Source organism: Hyla sarda, chromosome 9 (assembly GCF_029499605.1).
Source record: "Hyla sarda isolate aHylSar1 chromosome 9, aHylSar1.hap1, whole genome shotgun sequence".
Lineage (NCBI taxonomy): Eukaryota > Metazoa > Chordata > Amphibia > Anura > Hylidae > Hyla > Hyla sarda.
The window spans coordinates 56,728,325-56,746,630 of NC_079197.1; the positions used below are offsets into that span (position 1 = coordinate 56,728,325).

The 18,306-nt window shown below is 42.7% G+C and overlaps 1 protein-coding gene across 1 annotated transcript in view; it reads right to left on the minus strand.

Moving 5' to 3' along the window:
* PRPS1 (phosphoribosyl pyrophosphate synthetase 1) overlaps positions 1 to 17,631 on the minus strand; it is a 49,669-nt gene extending 32,038 nt beyond the window's left edge. Inside the window, exon 1 of the mRNA XM_056539802.1 lies at positions 17,390 to 17,631. Coding sequence (XP_056395777.1) covers positions 17,390 to 17,511 — 122 coding nt within the window. The 5' untranslated portion in view covers positions 17,512 to 17,631. The remainder of the gene's footprint in view (positions 1 to 17,389) is intronic.
* Between the last annotated feature and the right edge of the window lie 675 nt (positions 17,632 to 18,306).

An 18,306-nucleotide genomic window follows, 5' to 3' on the forward strand; every position in this document is an offset into this window, starting at 1 on the left:
GCTCCACTGGCCTCGCGCGCGCGCGCGGTGCCCGCCCGCCCCCGTTACCCTGTCCGGGGGCATCTCATTGATCCTCTGGTAAGTCTGTACCACTAGAGGAATGGGGTGGGGGAAGCGGGGTTCAGGGGAGCACCGCCGCTGCTGCTCCCGAAGTACCACTGCTGCGCTGGTTAAACAAAGTTATTGTTTACACCACAGGGTGCCTCCAGCTGTTTCACCACTACAACTCCCAGAATGCCCTGACAGCCAGTAGATGTCAGGGCAAGCTGGGAGTTGTAGTGGTGAAACAGCTGGAGGCACCCTGTATAGTGAGCTAAAGGCGGAAGTGCCGGACTTAGCAGGCATCAGTGACGTGGTGCCTGCTGGGGAAGTCTGCCTGGTAGTGAGCACACTACCAGGCAGACAAAAAGGAATTTTAATATAGTAAAAAAAAAAAAAAAAAAAAAATTTAAAAGGCAGGGATAGATGGGCAATAGGCAGGGACAGAAAGAAAAAAAATGGATGGTGGGAGCTACCCTTTAACTTTCTGGCACTAGCTGATTAAAAAATAAAATTTCCACTGGAATACCCCTTTAAAAGGGGCCCAAGAAGTTGATCAAGCGCAGACACCGCTGCTCTCGCTCCAAAGAGCCCTGCAGAAGTGCACATGACAACAGAGGCCAGTGATTGGCTGCAGTGCCCCATGAGGGTATAGGGACAATATTGGGATACTATAGCCAGAAATCCTGAGCAATTGGGGTGCTGTTACCTGTCCCTAGCCAAAATGCAAAAATGTGCAACTTTTGTACACCCTGGCATACATAGATTGATGAGATCGCCCCGAGTCTCTGTGGCACTACCACTCTGTGATGCTCTTGTCCCTCCCTATACAGCAACACTCAGTGACATCACCCTGCCCCTGCATGGACCTGCACCAAAGTCATATTACTCCTCCTTCTGCAGGCCCCAGGAGAATGATAAGTCTCACTGGCAGTGCTTAAATGGGTACTCAAAAAAAAAAAAAAAAAAATTTAAATTTTATATATAATAAATATATATATATATATATAATAAATTATTTAATACTATTGAATACATTATGTAAAAAGAAAAATGTTTGTAATATATTTTATTTAAAAAAATAATCTTGTTTTACGTGTTTTTTTTTTTTTTTTTTTTACATTTGTAAAACTGGCCACTAGATGTCACCCTATATGGCTTAGGATTACTTCTCCTCCCCGACTTTGATCACTTTCGGACCAACGCTGGCCGGGCAGCGTGGCACAGCGTGGTTGGGAATGTGCGTTCACATGAATGAGGAGGGGGAGATGCAGGGGGGCGGGGATATTTAAATTGTGCCTGCCGCACGCGCACAAGCGCTGTGCTCACTCTCTGCCTGTTACCTATACAAAATTAAATTTAAATATCCCCGCCCCCCTGCAGCTCCCTCTCCTCACTCATTGCAGCGCACGAGCTGCAGGAGAGAGAGGAGACTGGCGGAAGCGAGCCCTGGACAGGCTTCAGATGATGTCGCGCCTGCAGGGGCCGCCCACTTCCTGCCCTCACCAGAGAGCTAAACTCTGAGCTCCTGCAGCTGTTGAAAAAAAAAAAAAAAGGTAATTTTATGGGGATTTCGGGGAACATAAATGAACAGGGATAGATGTAGTTAGTGTCAGGGACAGATGGGGAGGGGGAATAGGGAAATTTAATTTAGTGATCGCTACTCTTTAAAGCTTTTTTTTTTAATCAACTGGTGCCAGAAAGTTAATCAGATTTGTAAATTACTTCTTTTAAAAATTCTTAATCCTTCCAGTACTTGACATCAAGACCAAAGTGCTCTCTGCTGACATCTCTGTCCATTTTAGGAACTGTCCAGAGCAGCATATGTTTTCTATGGGGATTTTCTCCTACTCTGGACAATTCTTAAAATGGATAGAGATGTCAGCAGAGAGCACTGTGGTCATGATGACAGCAGAGAGCTCTGTGTTCCAAAAGAAAATTTCCTCTGTAGTATTCAGCAGCCAAGTACTGAAAGTTTTTTTTTTAATAGAAGTAATTTACAAATCTAGAAAAAAAATAAGGGATCTCAGCTCACCTGGGACTTGCGCGGCTACCTCCAGACAAGTAGAAAAAAAGCAAAAAAGCCAGCAAGTAGAAGTAAAACGTCCGTCTTTATTCAGGGTTCTTCTTTAAAAGCCTTCACGGTGGAAGACAAACAGTGAACATATCAAAAATATTAAATATTGCACAAAAAGAGGGGGGGTCCCAAGCATGGCTGACGCGTTTCCGATCTATTGATCCTTACTCATAGCCTATAAATCGTCAAATGAGGCACCCTTATATACTCCAGGGCATATTCCCCATTCCCACAGGAAGGGGAGGGACATGTGCACGTGATTAAAACCAAAACAAAAACATGGGGCCAATCACAGATAAATTATTCGGAGACATATCAGTAATGTAATATTAAATCCATTTTACTATTTAACCCCTTAAGGACCCCTTACTATTTAACCCGTTTTTGCACTTTCGTTTTTTCCTCCTTACCTTTTAAAAATCATAACCCTTTCAATTTTCCACCTAAAAATCCATATTATGGCTTATTTTTTGCGTCGCCAATTCTACTTTGCAGTGACATTAGTCATTTTACCCAAAAATGCACGGCGAAACGGGAAAAAAAATCATTGTGCAACAAAATCGGAAAAAAAACGCCATTTTGTAACTTTTGGGGGCTTCCGTTTCTACGCAGTGCATATTTCGGTTAAAATTACACCTTATCATTATTCTGTAGGTCCATACGGTTAAAATGATACCCTACTTATATAGGTTTGATTTTGTTGCACTTCTGGAAAAAATCATAACTACATGCAGGAAAATTTATACGTTTAAAAATGTCATCTTCTGACCCCTATAACTTTTTTATTTTTCCACGTACGGGGCGGTATGAGGACTCATTTTTTGCGACGTGATCTGAAGTTTTTATCGGTATGATTTTTGTTTTGATCGGACTTTTTGATCACTTTTTATTCATTTTTTAATGTCATAAAAAGTTACCAAAATACGCTTTTTTGGACTTTGGAATTTTTTTGCGCGTACGCCATTGACCGTACGGCTTAATTAATTATATATTTTTATAGTTCGGACATTTACGCACGCGGCGATACCACATATGTTTATTTATTTATTTTTTTACACTTTTATTTTTTTTTATGGGAAAAGGGGGGTGATTCAAACTTTTATTAGGGAAGGGGTTAAATGACCTTTATTAACACTTTTTTTTTTGCAGTGTTATAGGTCCCATAGGGACCTATAACACTGCACACACTGATCTCTCATCCTGATCACAGGCGTGTATTAACACGCCTGTGATCAGCGTTATAGGCGCTTGACTGCTCCTGCCTGGATCTCAGGCACGGAGCAGTCATTCGTCGATCGGACACCGAGGAGGCAGGTAAGAGCCCTCCCGGTGTCCGATCAGCTGTTCGGGACGCCGCGATTTCACCGCGGCGGTCCCGAACAGCCCGACTGAGCAGCCGGGATACTTTCAGTTTCACTTTAGAAGAGGCGGTCAGCTTTGACCGCCGCTTCTAAAGGGTTAATACCGCACATCGCCGCGATCGGCAATGTGTGGTATTAGCCGCGGGTCCCGGCCGTTGATTAGCGCCGGGACCGACGCGATATGATGCGGAATCGCGGCGCGATCCCGCTTCATATCGCGGGAGCCGGAGCAGGACGTAAATATACGTCCTGCGTCGTTAAGGGGTTAAACCATGGGGTTGAATGCAATTCAAAAGATAAACCCACATGATTTCCCTATTGTGAAGGGATCGAATATGGTCACCTCCCCTTTTATTTAACTTCACCTTCTCAATGCCTGAGAACCTGAGGAAAGTAGTGTCTGAATTATGACATATTAGAAAATGTTTAGATACGTTAGAAATAGTCGAGCTTAAAAGGGCCAGCAGCATGTCTAATGTGCTCTTGCATGCATTTTTTAAGGGACCTTTTGGTGGAGCCCACGTACATTAAATGACATTCTGTGCACATGATTTAATATACCACAAGTGGGTCACGTGACGGCATGACGTAACGCCATCAGCTCCGGGCCTCCGGACCGGCCCCTCACCCGCCGAACGCTGCAAGGAAAAACTCCTGCTACCCTGCCCTGGCTCCCCCCTCACCTCAATGAAGATGTGCCGCGGATCGAGCTCCCTCATCGGAGGACGGGATCTGGACTTGTTCGGGCAATGCTAAGCTCAGGGGCAGCTGAGCCAGCCCAGGCTCCTGGAGAGGGGCCTGACAGCTTCATGGAGAGTGGCTGGATGGGGCCATGTGATCCAGCATATGTGACTCTGGGTTCCTGGAAGACGCCGAGGCAGGACGAGAGGCACAGGAGCCTGCACCAAGGGCTGGAGGAGTGTGTGGAGACAGACTGAGCCAGCGAAAGACAAAGCGAGAGGTGGTGGATTATACGCATCTCTGGTCTGGGAACTGAATATACTGCAGAACTACTCTCGGCTCCAGGTGTTGCCATGCCACCTAAAGTCAATGCCAGAAAATCTTTCGGGGGGGGGGGGGGGGTCTTAGTGATGCCCCACACAATACAAGAATGGATACATTTCTGAAGTCCCCACTCGATAATATTAAAACTAGGAACCAAAAACAAGTGGGACAAGAACAAGACCATCATACTACTGAGTGGATCAAGATTTACTATTACAATCAGGAGATGACTTGTCAGAGGTTGAAGTGGGGAATCTAGACTCACAGGTTCTGAAATCAATTATGAACGGGGATGAAAAATGTAATAAGTCGCTGGAGGACTTAACATCACAAATGGGCGCTTTAAGTGCGGAGGTCTCCTTTATAAGAGAAGACACCAACAAAATTAAAGATCGAGTTAAGCAGATAGAAAAAGCGGTTCCACGCGTGGAAAAAGAGCTGGGCAAGATGCGAAAGGAGCGGGAAGCTTTGAAAGAGGATAATAAATATTTTAGAGAAAAGCTGGCAGACTTAGAGGACAGATCAAGATGTAACAATGTACGAATTGTGGGGATCCAGGAGGGTGAAGGGGAAAACCCATCATCCTGCATTGAAAAATGGTTGAAGGAGGTTGCTGGGGAATCCCTACTCACAAATTTGTTTCATGTCGAGAGGGCCCACAGGATCCCCATGAAAAAGCCTGTTCCGGGTCTTGCGCCAAGAACGCTCTTGGTCAAAATATTATGCTCTCAGGATAGAGACTGCGTTCTGAAATTGTCAAGAGAAAAGGGAGCAATCCCAGTCAGCAATTCTAGGGTGTTTATGTACCCGGATTTCTCAAGGGATACCCAGCGTAGAAAAATGGCCTTTAACCCTGTTAAAAAGAGACTGCATGCGTCCGGCATTAAATTCTCGCTTTTGTTCCCTGCCAGGCTGAGGATAACATTTGAAGAAAGGGTGTAATTCTTCACTAGTGACGATGAGATCAGTAAATGGTTGGAGGAGAGGGGGTTGTAGGAGTGGTAGGGGAAGCAGAAAACATGTAGAAGGTGGTGGAGGGGGGTCCGGAGGGACAGGGCATAGTGCAGTTTAGAGATTCGGGGGTTTACACGAGTCATCAGAGGGGGGGGATTGGGGGGGGGGGAGAGCTGGGGAAGAGGGTTGGGGAGGGTTGGGGCACTACCAGCTGGGATTAATGTTGCAATGTTAGTTTGTTATATTAAAAAGGAGATGAAGACACAAGAAGCCTCTAGGAGTATGTATATAAATCCCCAATGGTTAAAAATTGAGGACGTAACAAAGGGGGTAAGCTCCGAGATTAGAGAATTTTGGGAAATAAACAAAAGCACAGCTGATACTCTGATAGTATGGGATACATTAAAAGCTTTCTTGAGGGGGCTTCTCATTAGGAATATCGCTAGGTTTAAAAGGAAATGTAAGGCGATGGAAAATGCTATACTGGGGAAAATAGCTGCAGCCGAAAGCTTATATGGCATTAATCCTAATAAGGAGAACTGAGACCATGTTGAAAAGGTGCAAGACATGTACAGTAAAATTGCCCTAGAGAAGGCTCAACATGCTATTTTTTTTTTTTTAGGAAACAGAGACAATATGTTGAAACAGGTAAACCAAATAAAACACTTATGGGAATTATTAACCAGAAAGGGAAAAAACAATTATTGGGATAAAAAATAAAGAGGGTAGGGAATGTACTAAACAGGAGGATATAACAAGTGTGGCAACTCAATTTTACCAGGATTTATACTCCAGGGAAAGTTCTGTGTCAGATGATGAAATTGACACTTATTTGAAGAAGATAGGGCTCTCTAGTATTAATGAGGAAGAAAAGGTGAAGATGGGGGAAGGTATTAGTATAGGAGAAATGGAATCTGCCCTAAAATCCTTCGCACATAACTCCGCCCCGAGCTCGGATGGTCTGGTCTTTGAAGTGTACAAATGTTTTGGGGGGGTGTAATTGCCATACCTTTTAGAGGTCTATAATGAATCCTTGAGTAGGGGGGAGTTATCCCCAACTATGGCTGAAGCAATTATTGTACTGATTCCTAAGAAAGGTAGGGAAAGTGGCGTAATGGATGATTTTAGGCAAATTTCACTCCTAAACACAGACCAGAAAATACTAGCTAAAATTTGGGCCAGGCGCTTGCAACGAGTGATGGATAAGCTAATAGGGAAGGAACAGAAAGGATTTATGCAGGGAAGAAATATCTATAATAATATTATAAGAGTTTTTCTTAATATGCAGGTAAGGGGTGAGTGGGTCCCCCACTCCATCCTGTCTCTTGACGCTCAAAAAGCGTTTGACAGAGTGGAGTGGAGCTTCCTCTTTAAAATAATAGAACATATGAATCTTGGAGAAGGCTTTTTACAGGGGCTTAGGGCCCTATATAGATCCCCCAAAGCTAATAATAATATTTCCCGGGAGGTAGTGATGCTGCAGAGAGGAACTAGGCAGGGATGCCCTCTATCACCGCTCCTCTTCTCCCTCTTCATTGAACCACTCGCGCAGTTGATTAGATCTTCCAGCTTGTTTGATGGGTTTGGTGTCGAGGGAGAGGAGAAGAAAATACTGCTTTATGCAGACGATGCTGTATTGTTTGTCACAGACCCTGGAAGAAAGCTTGTTAGTATTATCGACTTGATAAAGGATTTTGGTAAACATTCTGGCTTTCAGATTAACTGGAATAAATCAGGATTATTAATGTTGTCAGGTGGTAGCCAGGGCTGCCAGGGTGTGATACTTGTCTTGCAGGAAAATGAGGCCCTGGAATATTTAGGAATTAAGATTTCGAGAAATATAGAAGAGTTTGCCCAGCTGAATATTATTCCATTGAGACAGAAAGTAAGAAATAAAATCCAAATATGGCAAAAACTGCGCATGAACATGGCTGAAAGAATTACTCTGATAAAAACGATTATTTTCCCTATGGTTTGCATGTGATTAGAGCGGCACCAGTATGGTTAGGGGAACACCACTTTAATAAAATACAGAGTGAGATCAATGATTTTTTATGGGACGGGAAACAAACATGGATGAAACACACATTTTTGAGTCCTCCTTTGAGTAGTGGTGGTTTGGGTATACCAAATATGCAACTGTATTATATAGCAGCACAAATTGAATACATGATTAAGGATGATGTTTTAAAAGTTTTCTTTTCTAAACTAGGTATTAGGGGGGGGGGTAGCACTTTGGAGTTAATCGAAGGGGGAAGATGTATGCATACGGAGAGGGGAAAAATCCCCACTTGTAATATGTTTAATAAAGCATGGAGACTTTTATTAGCGATTAAGGGTAGTATGCACAACACATTAATGTGGGGTAATTGATATTTTCCAGAAATGATGAAACTAAAGGAATATGTTAACTGGGAAAGAAATGGGGTTATTAGAGTTAAAGATTTTGTGATAGAAAGCACGGTAAAAGAGTGGAAAACATTTAATAGGGAATTTAGTATTAGTCAGAGCGATTATTTTTCATATTTACAAATTAAAGCGCTTTTGAGAAGGAGAAGAACAACCCTAGATGGGCAATAAATAGACATGAGTTAATGGACTTTATGTTTGGGCTTCGGTCCTCCTCGACAAAGGTATTCGGTAACTTATATAAGGGCCTGGTTAGATTTTCCGATGAAAAATGTCCTCCAAAGAGCAGGGATAAATGGAAGCAAGAGGTGGGTCAGAATTGATGGGGAAGAATGGAGGGAAGTGTTTATAAATATCTCCTAATCATCTCTCAATATGAACCATAAAACTTCTTTGATAAAGCTGATACACAGGATCCCATATACACTGGGGTTCTTGCATAAGATAGGAAAAAGACTTGACTCTAAATGTCCGAAATGTAATATGGAAGGAGCGGATTTTTCACACATGGTGTGGAGCTGCCCAAAACTGCTTTCATTTTGTATAGGGGTATACAAGATGGTAGAAACTAAATTGGGTATTAAGGTAAGCTTTGATATTAAAACTGCCATTTTAGGGATAGGACTTAGGGTGCAGTGCAAGTACAGTGTTCTAATTAAGGCTTTCGGATAAGCTAGAATAATTATTCTTAGGAGATGGTTTGCTCCCCAGGGCCCATGCTGGGTTGAGTGGCAGAGGGAAGTTCAACAAATGAGAAGATTTGAAGCTATTTACTATCAGGGAAGAAAGATAGGTCAAAAAGTTGAAAATGAGTGGAAGAAATGGGATGAGGTATCCTAGCTGGTAGTGGGTTGGGGGGCAGGGGTGCGGGTGGGATTGTTTGTATTGTGAAGTGATTTTTGAAATGTATTTTTGTAATTTGAAAAAAATAAAATAAATAAATAAACCACAAGTGCTATCACAGTTTGCCATCCACTGTGCCTTCTATTTTCTAACATTTTTCGGCAAAGGGACATACCACACACCGCAATTTTCCGCACTTGTGGGAGCCCTTAGTGTTAAGCCACTGAGTGGTGACAAGTTGTGTCCACCATACTTGGAACAAGGAGACTAGATAAAGTAGGTGCCCGCCTCGCTGCAAATCTCACACCTGACTTTATAATCTCCCCTACCGTAGGATCTGTTGATAGCAAAGGTAAGTGTTTGATTACAATGCGTTTGAGGTCATTAAATTCTGGACTGTACGTGGTGACAAATGTAGGACAATCTTGTGATTCAGTTGGTTGCTTACTTGATAAAAGGGATTTTCAATCCATAGGATCCAGTCTTACCCGAGTTTTTTTCAGGAGCCATCCAGAGTAACCTCGAGTCGCCAGGCGTGTGCATGCTGCATCAGCTTCCCTGCAGTACACCTCAGCGGAAGAACAGTTCCGCTTAATTCGTATGAGTTCACCTACTGGTATGGCTCTTACTGTTTGTCTGGAATGGCATGAATTCGCCCTTAGGATGGTATTGCCTGATATCTTTTTTTCTATAAGGATCAACCTCAATTTTATTTGTATCAGGGTTGCCACGTAATAAGACATCCAAAAAGGGGGTTTCACTTTTAGACCATGTGTGAGTAAACTTAAGATTGAACCGATTCATATTGATGTATGTCATAAATGAGTCAATGGTCAGATGGTCGGACGACCAAATGATGACCACATCGTCCACACACCTCCCATACCATGCAAGGCATGTGGAAAATGGATTTGTGTCAGAAAAAATAAACTGCTCCTCCCACCAAAAAACAAAAAGGTTAGCCAGAGCTGGTGATGATTTTGCTCCCATTGAATCACCCGTGCACTGCAAATAAAAACGGTTACCAAACAGAAAGTAAGTGTATTTTAACACAAAATCTACCACCTCAATAATTTAGGGTCTCAAATCCACAGAATACAGTGACCCCCCGACCTACGATGGCCCTGACATATGATCAAATCGACATACGATGGCCTCTCAGAGGCCATCGCATGTCGATGTCAGCATCAACATACGATGCTTTATGACGAGGCCATCGCATTAAGTGCTATCCGGCAGTGCAAAATGCTTAAGCTGCTGCCGGATAGCAGCTTAATGTTCCCCGTGTGGTGCGGTAAGTATTACTTACCCCTCCACGATGCTCCGGGGTGCCCTCTGGGTCCAGCGCTGGTCTTCCGGTGTCTTCTTGGCCCTCTCCGATGAAGTCAATACGCTGCTGCGCATGTCCTCCAATAGGAATGGCGTACGCAGCGGCGTAATGACATCGCTACGCAGGCCCAGTAAGGCCTTACGGAAGACAGCAGAGGAACGGAGAAGACAGCGGAGGACCGGAGAAGAGCAGGAGAGCCCAGCAGAGGCCCGGGGTCACCATCGGGAGCGGCGTGGACAGGTGAGTACAGCTTCCTATACTTTACATTGCACGAATCCCTCAACATACGATGGATTCGACAAACGATGGCTCATTTGGAATGAATTACCATCGTATGTTGAGGGACCACTGTATTTAGAAAATCTCATCAGTATGTCCGAGATAGCTGATAATGCCAGGTTATGCGGAATGCTGGAATAGAGCGATTCAATGTCTCAAGTAAGCCACGACAGAGAATCGCTCCATGTGAATTCATCCATGATTTTTAGCAAATGATTAGTGTCCTTGATATAACTTGGGCACTGCATAACCAGAGGTTGCAGAACTGAGTCCAACCACTTGCATAGGTGCTCGTTAAGGGATCCGATCCCCGCCATGATCGGACGCATCGGCGGCGGGAATCGGTCCTTATGCAGCTTAGGTAGTGAGTGGAAGATGGGAATAATTGGAGCAGGCACGAAAATATAATCCACTTTTTGGTCAAAATAGATCTGGCTTTCCCCTCTTCCAACAGAACCAGAAGCTCTTTTTTTTAAAAGATTCAGTGGGGTCCCCATGAAGTTTGAGGTAAGCTTTCATTTAAGTTAATGTACAGTCCAGTGTCCATACATACTACCGAGCCGCCTTTATCGGCCGATCGGATAGTCAAGTTTTTGTTTTTCTTTAATTTCTTTATGGCAGCAGTCTCCTTGTTATTCAAATTAGGACGAGTTGGATTGGACATTACTTTTGATTGTAAATTAACCAAATCTTTCATGATAAGGTCCTGGAACCGATCAAAAATAGGTGGTCTGGTCTGTATGGGATAAAAATTATGGTTTTTAGTGGAGAAAGTATATGCAGTATTCACTTCATCACAGCTTGATATCCCACTATTTTCAAGGAGACAGATCTCTGAAAGCAATTTGTTCTGCGAATGTATGCATTAGTGGTAAATCAGAGTTTATGGGAAGTTGAGGTGGATCCGATGGTTCATCAATATTTTCCACAAAAAAGTGTTTCTTGACTGTTAAAGTTCTCACAAATTTATTTATATCCAAAATTGTCCGATAAACATCAAAATGATGTGTGGGAGAGAAACCCAGTCCTTTCCACAGGACCGAGATTTCTTCATCTGAAATGATTTCTGCAGAAATATTAATGACTTGAAAATCCTCTTTTATTACTTTTTCCGTTCGTCCTTGTTGCGCTCCGAAGCTCTTCTTCCTATGTTTTCTGCCACCGCGCCTTCCTCGTTTTTTGATTGTCTTCTCGCATTGCGATTTTTGTGAATGTTCACATATTGCGGTTCTGAATCCCCGCTAGTGTCCGTGGTATTTAAACAATCTGACTTTTCAGTAAACTCCTGGTCAGAAGAACTAAAGGTAACATGTTGTGATCCATTTTGGTGTTTACGATTTATGTTGTATTTGTTATTTTTTTTCAGAATGGATCTCGGGGTTTTAAATACATTTTCCCAATGTCCCAAGTTGTATTGGTTGTTAGTTTCAAAATCATGCGTATCTCGTTGGAATTTCACTTTTTTTGTTTTATTATGTCCTCCAATTTTTTTATTTTAGTTTTTTTTTTTATCAAAATCTCCAAATTGTATAGTATTGGTATAAGGCGCAGTTTCTCCTGGGTCGATTTTATATTCGTTTTAACTTGTGTGAGTTCCATTTCCTCAAATTCCACAATCAGATCAATGAGTTTAAGTGAGCTGTCTGTTGGTATCAGGTTCCATCTAGACTGAAATTCCTCAGTAAAAACGGATGTGGGAATCTTTTTTTAAACGCAAACCCCGTGGTACAAGTTCCTTTTCCAGGTATGTTTTTAAGGCGGTACTATCCCACCAAAGTTTCGTCTCCTTTATCTGTAACTTCTCTAAGTTGTGCATCAATTTATATTAATGTCCATTTTAACAGTATGTCCATTGAACAAATCCTTAGCTGCATGGGGTACCACGCGGTTTGCGTTTAAAAAAAAGATTCCCACATCCGTTTTTACTGAGGAATTTCAGTCTAGATGGAACCTGATACCAACAGACAGCTCACTTAAACTCATTGATCTGATTGTGGAATTTGAGGAAATGGAACTCACACAAGTTAAAACGAATATAAAATCGACCCAGGAGAAACTGCAACCTTATGCAAATACTGTACAATTTGGAGATTTTGATAAAAAACTAAAATAAAAAAATTGGAGGACATAATAAAACAAACAAAAAAAGTGAAATTCCAACGAGATACGCATGATTTTGAAACTAACAACCAATACAACTGGGGACCCTAGGAAAATGTATTTAAAACCCCGAGATCCATTCTTAAAAAAAACATAACAAATACAACAAAAATCGTAAACACCAAAATGGATCAAAACATGTTACCTTTAGTTCTTCTGACCAGGAGTTTACTGAAAAGTCAGATTGTTTAAATACCACGGACACTAGCGGGGATTCAGAACCGCAATATGTGAACACTCACAAAAATCGCAATGCGAGAAGACAATCAAAAAACGATGAAGGCACGGTGGCAGAAAACATAGGAAGAAGAGCTTCGGAGCGCAACAAGGACAAACTAATAAAAAAAAGGGGATTTTCAAGTCATTAATATTTCTGCACAAATCATTACAGATGAAGAAATCTCGGTCCTGTGGAAAGGACTGGGTTTCTCTCCTACACATAATTTTGATGTTTATCGGACAATTTTGGATATAAATAAATTTGTGAGAACTTTAACAGTCAAGAAACACTTTTTTGTGGAAAATATTGATGAACCATCGGATCCACCTCAACTTCCCATAAACTCTGATTTACCACTAATGCATACATTCGCAGAACAAATTGCTTTCAGAGATCTGTCTCCTTGAAAATAGTGGGATATCAAGCTGTGATGAATTGAATACTGCATATACTTTCTCCATTAAAAACCATAATTTTTATCCCATACAGACCAGACCACCTATTTTTGATCGGTTCCAGGACCTTATCATGAAAGATTTGGTTATTTACAATCCAAAGCAATGTCCAATCCAACTCGTCCTAATTTGAATAAAAAGGAGGCTGCTGCCAAACAAAAACAAAAACTTGACTATCCGATCGGCCGATAAAGGCGGCTCGGTAGTATGTATGGACACTGGACTGTACATTAACTTAAATGAAAGCCTACTATCTGATGATAAAACTTACCTCAAACTTCGTGGGGACCCCACTGAATCTCTTTTTTTTTTTTTAAAAGAGCTTCTGGTTCTGTTGGAAGAGGGGAAAGCCAGATCTATTTTGACCCAAAAAGAAGTGGATTATATTTTCGTGCCTGCTCCAATTATTCCCATCTTCCACTCGCTACCCAAGCTGCAAAAGGACCGATTCCCACCGCCGATGCATCCGATCGTGGCGGGGATCGGATCCCTTAACGAGCACCTATGCGAGTGGTTGGACTCAGTTCTGTAACCTCTGGTTATGCAGTGCCCAAGTTATATCAAGGACACTAAGCATTTGCTAAAAATCATGGACGAATTCACATGGAGCGATTCTCTGTCGTTGCTTACTTGCGACATTGAATCGCTCCATTCCAGCATTCCGCATAACCTGGCATTATCAGCTATCTCGGACATACTGATGAGATTTTCTAAATATTCTGTGGATTTGAGACACTATATTATTGAGGTAGTAGATTTTGTTAAAACACAATTACTTTCTGTTTGGTAACAATTTTTATTTGCAGTGCACGGGTGCTTCAATGGGAGCAAAATCATCACCAGCTCTGGCTAACCTTTTTGTTTTTTGGTGGGAGGAGCAGTTTATTTTTTCTGACACAAATACATTTTCCACATGCCTTGCATGGTATGGGAGGTATGTGGACGATGTGGTTATCATTTGGTCGTCCGACCATCTGACCATTGAAGCATTTATGACATACCTCAATATGAATCGGTTCAATCTTAAGTTTACTCACACATGGTCTAAAAGTGAAACCCCCTTTTTGGATGTCATATTGCGTGGCAACCCTGATACGAACAAAATTGAGGTTGATCCTTATAGAAAAAAAAAAAAATACATATCAGGCAATACCATCCTAAGGGCGAATTCATGCCATTCCAGAGAAACAGTAAGAGCCATACCAGTAGGTGAACTCATACGAATTAAGCGGAACAGTTCTTCTGCTGAGGTGTACTGCAGGGAAGCTGATGCAGCATGCACACGCCTGGCGACTCGAGGTTACCCTGGATGGCTCCTGAAAAAGCTCGGCTAAGAGTGGATCCTATGGATCGAAAATCCCTTTTATCAAGTAAGCAACCAACTGAATCACAAGATTGTCCTACATTTGTCACCACGTACAGTCCAGAATTTAATGACATCAAACGCATTGTAATCTAACACTTACCTTTGCTATCAACAGATCCTACGGTAGGGGAGATTATAAAGTCAGGTGTGAGATTTGCAGCGAGGCGGGCACCTACTTTATCTAGTCTCCTTGTGTCACCACTCAGTGGCTTAACACTAAGGGCTTCCACAAGTGCGGAACATCGCGGTGTGTGGTATGTCCCTTTGCCGAAAAATGTTAGAAAATAGAAGGCACAGTGGATGGCACTTGTGGTATATTAAATCATGTGCACAGAATGTCATTTAATGTACGTGGGCTCCACCAAAAGGTCCCTTAAAAAACGCATGCAAGAGCACATTAGACATGCTGCTGGCCCTTTAAGCTCGAATATTTCTAACGTATCTAAACATTTTCTAATATGTCATAATTTAGACACTACTTTCCTCAGGTTCTCAGGCACTGGGAAGGTGAAGTTAAATAAAAGGGAGGTGACCATATTCGATCCCTTCACAATAGGGAAATCATGTGGATTTATCTTTTGAATTGCATTCAACCCCATGGTTTAAATAGTAAAATGGATTTAATATTACATTACTGATATGTCTCCGAATAATTTATCTGTGATTGGCCCCATGTTTTTGTTTTGGTAATCACGTGCACATGTGATGTGGACCTGTCCCTCCCCTTCCTGTGGGAATGGGGAATATGCCCTAGAGTATATAAGGGTGCCTCATTTGAGGATTTATAGGTTATGAGTAAGGATCAATAGATCGGAAATGCGTCAGCCATGCTTGGGACCCCCCTCTTTTTGTGCAATATTTAATATTTTTGATATGTTCACTGTTTGTCTGCCACTGTGAAGGCTTTTAAAGAAGGACCCTGAATAAAGACGGACGTTTTACTTCTACTTGCTGGCTTCTTTTCTAATTTATAAGTCTATTTAACTTTCTGGCACCAGCTGATTAAAAATAAAATGTTCCACTGGAGTACCCCTTTAACCCCTTAACGACGCAGGACGTATATTTACGTCCTGCGCCGGCTCCCGTGATATGAAGCGGGATCGCGTCGCGATCCCACATCATATCGCGTCGGTCCCGGCGCTCATCAACGGCCGGGACCCGCGGCTAATACCACACATCGCCGATCACGGCGATGTGCGGTATTAACCCTTTAGAAGCGGCGGTCAAAGTGAAAGTGACCCGGCTGCTCAGTCGGGCTGTTCGGGACCGCCGCGGTGAAATCGCGGCGTCCCGAACAGCTGACCGGACACCGGGAGGGCCCTTACCTGCCTCCTCGGTGTCCGATCTGCGAATGACTGCTCAGTGCCTGAGATCCAGGCAGGAGCAGTCAAGCGCCGATTACACTGATCACAGGCGTGTTAATACACGCCTGTGATCTGTGTAAAAGATCAGTGTGTGCAGTGTTATAGGTCCCTATGGGACCTATAACCCTGCAAAAAAAAATAAAAAATTTAAAAAAGTGTTAATAAAGGTCATTTAACCCCTTCCCTAATAAAAGTTTGAATCACCCCCTTTTCCCATAAAAAAAATAAACAAACATATGTGGTATCGCCGCGAGCGTAAATGTCCGAACTATAAAAATAAATCATTAATTAAACCGCACGTCAATGGCGTACGCGCAAAAAAAGTCCAAAAAAGCGTATTTTGGTCACTTTTTATACCATTAAAAAATGAATAAAAAGTGATCAAAAAGTCCAATCAAAACAAAAATCATATCGATAAAAACGTCAGATCACGGCGCAAAAAATGAGTCCTCATACCACCCTGTACATGGAAAAATAAAAAAAGTTATAGGGGTCAGAAGATGACATTTTTAAATGTGCGACAAAATCAAACCTATATAAGTAGGGTATCATTTTAACTGTATGGACCTACAGAATAATGATAAGGTAATATTTACCGAAATATGCACTGCATAGAAACAGAAGCGCCCAAAACTTACAAAATGGCGTTTTTTCCGATTTTGTCGCACAATTATTTTTTTCTCCGTTTCGCCGTGCATTTTTGGGTAAAATTACTAATGTCACTGCAAAGTAGAATTGGCGACGCAAAAAATAAGCCATAATATGGATTTTTAGGTGGAAAATTGAAAGGGTTATGATTTTTGAAAGGTAAGGAGGAAAAAACGAAAGTGCAAAAACCCTGAGTCCTTAAGGGGTGAACAACTTTGGCAATTATTCTTTACAACATGCCGAATACAACACTAACCATCACTTCAAAATGCTACCCAACTTTTACATGTATTTCTAAGGCCTTCTCTATATTAGAACCATGTGGCCCCCTCATAAGCGCATCCCTAAAGACGACACTACATGGTGAGCCAATATCTGTAAGCATAGAAATGTGTGTGCCCCCTGTGGGACTCCAACTGTACTGCATCCCTACGAGCCTCCCGTCACAGGTGGTGATTATATATACACACACAACGTATCCATTTATCGCTAGATATACACGTGAGTCTATAAACTGAGGGCATATGGCTCGTGTACCACCGAAGCGGCGACGCTGCTCCCTGCTATTCCCGTCATCACATCATATAGGGCTGTTTAGAACCCACGTGTTTCCATCTTTGGCTCCCCTGCCTGAACAGATGCATGCCGGGACTAGTAGTCATCCTCCCCCTTTACTACGCGTAAACGGAGGTCAATTAAACTACAATTCCCAGTAATTCTTGCCCCCGGCTTTTCCCTTATCACGGCGCTCTCCCATGTATGAGTAAAGAGCAGCTGCCGACATCGCACTCCTTATTACCAGCCGGGGGCTCGGACACTGCACTGCGGATCCCGGTTGAGCCGTCAGTCCGCACATCTCTGTAATCTCGGCCTCCTTACCACGTCTCCTGATTGCTGAACTTTTTGGTGACCACACGCCCCAGTTCTAGCCCTAGCCGGTCAGCGATTTTCTGAGACAAGTCCTGGTGAGAGCTCCCGCTAAAGATCTTGATGTTCGGCATGGTGCCCCCGGGAAGAGACGTCACCTCAGCAGAGGGAACTGCAGGCCAAGGGGGATTCTTTCCGATGTCCTGTTGCTTAACGGAGACGAAACTCTTTGCACCGCCCACTACTACGTCCCGCCAATCAGAGACCGTCCGGACACACCTCCGGCTTGCGGCGCGAAGCCTGATTGGATACTTTCTCAGTGATGCTGCGTCTGCCATATTAAGTATTGGCAAAATGACCTAAAATTTTAGGGTGTTGGTCAGGTCGCGACAAATTAGGAAATTCATTTCCCCCTATTAGGTACACTTGTATCACGTGTATACAGATCAGGTGCTCCGATTTTCAATGCCGTTATGGTCAATGCAGATAAATTCCGTCTCTCCATATGGACTTCCTGACGTCAGAAGGATACAGTCCAAAGTCTATGGTAGTGTAGATAAAGACGATCGCATCTCACAAAGTGGTTGCCTTATTTGCAGCTGTGATGGTGCTGAGAATACGGTTTAGGCTAGGTTTACCCTGCGTTAGCATTGTCTGTTAAACAAAGGTACGGGGGTGTCCCCAACTTACATATAGCTATGAAAGATATGGCTAATAGCCCCTTTTGAGGTAGTAATAGCAGCCCCCTTTATGTAGAAGTAGCAGCAGACCCCATTTAGGTAGTAGTAGCCCCCTTGATGTATTAATAGTAGGCCCCTTTAGGTAGAAATTGTACCTCCCTTTAGATATTCATAATACCTACCCCCCCCCCTTTAGGTAGTAATAGAAGCCCCTTTAGGTAGAAATAGTACCCCCCTTTAAGTAGAAAA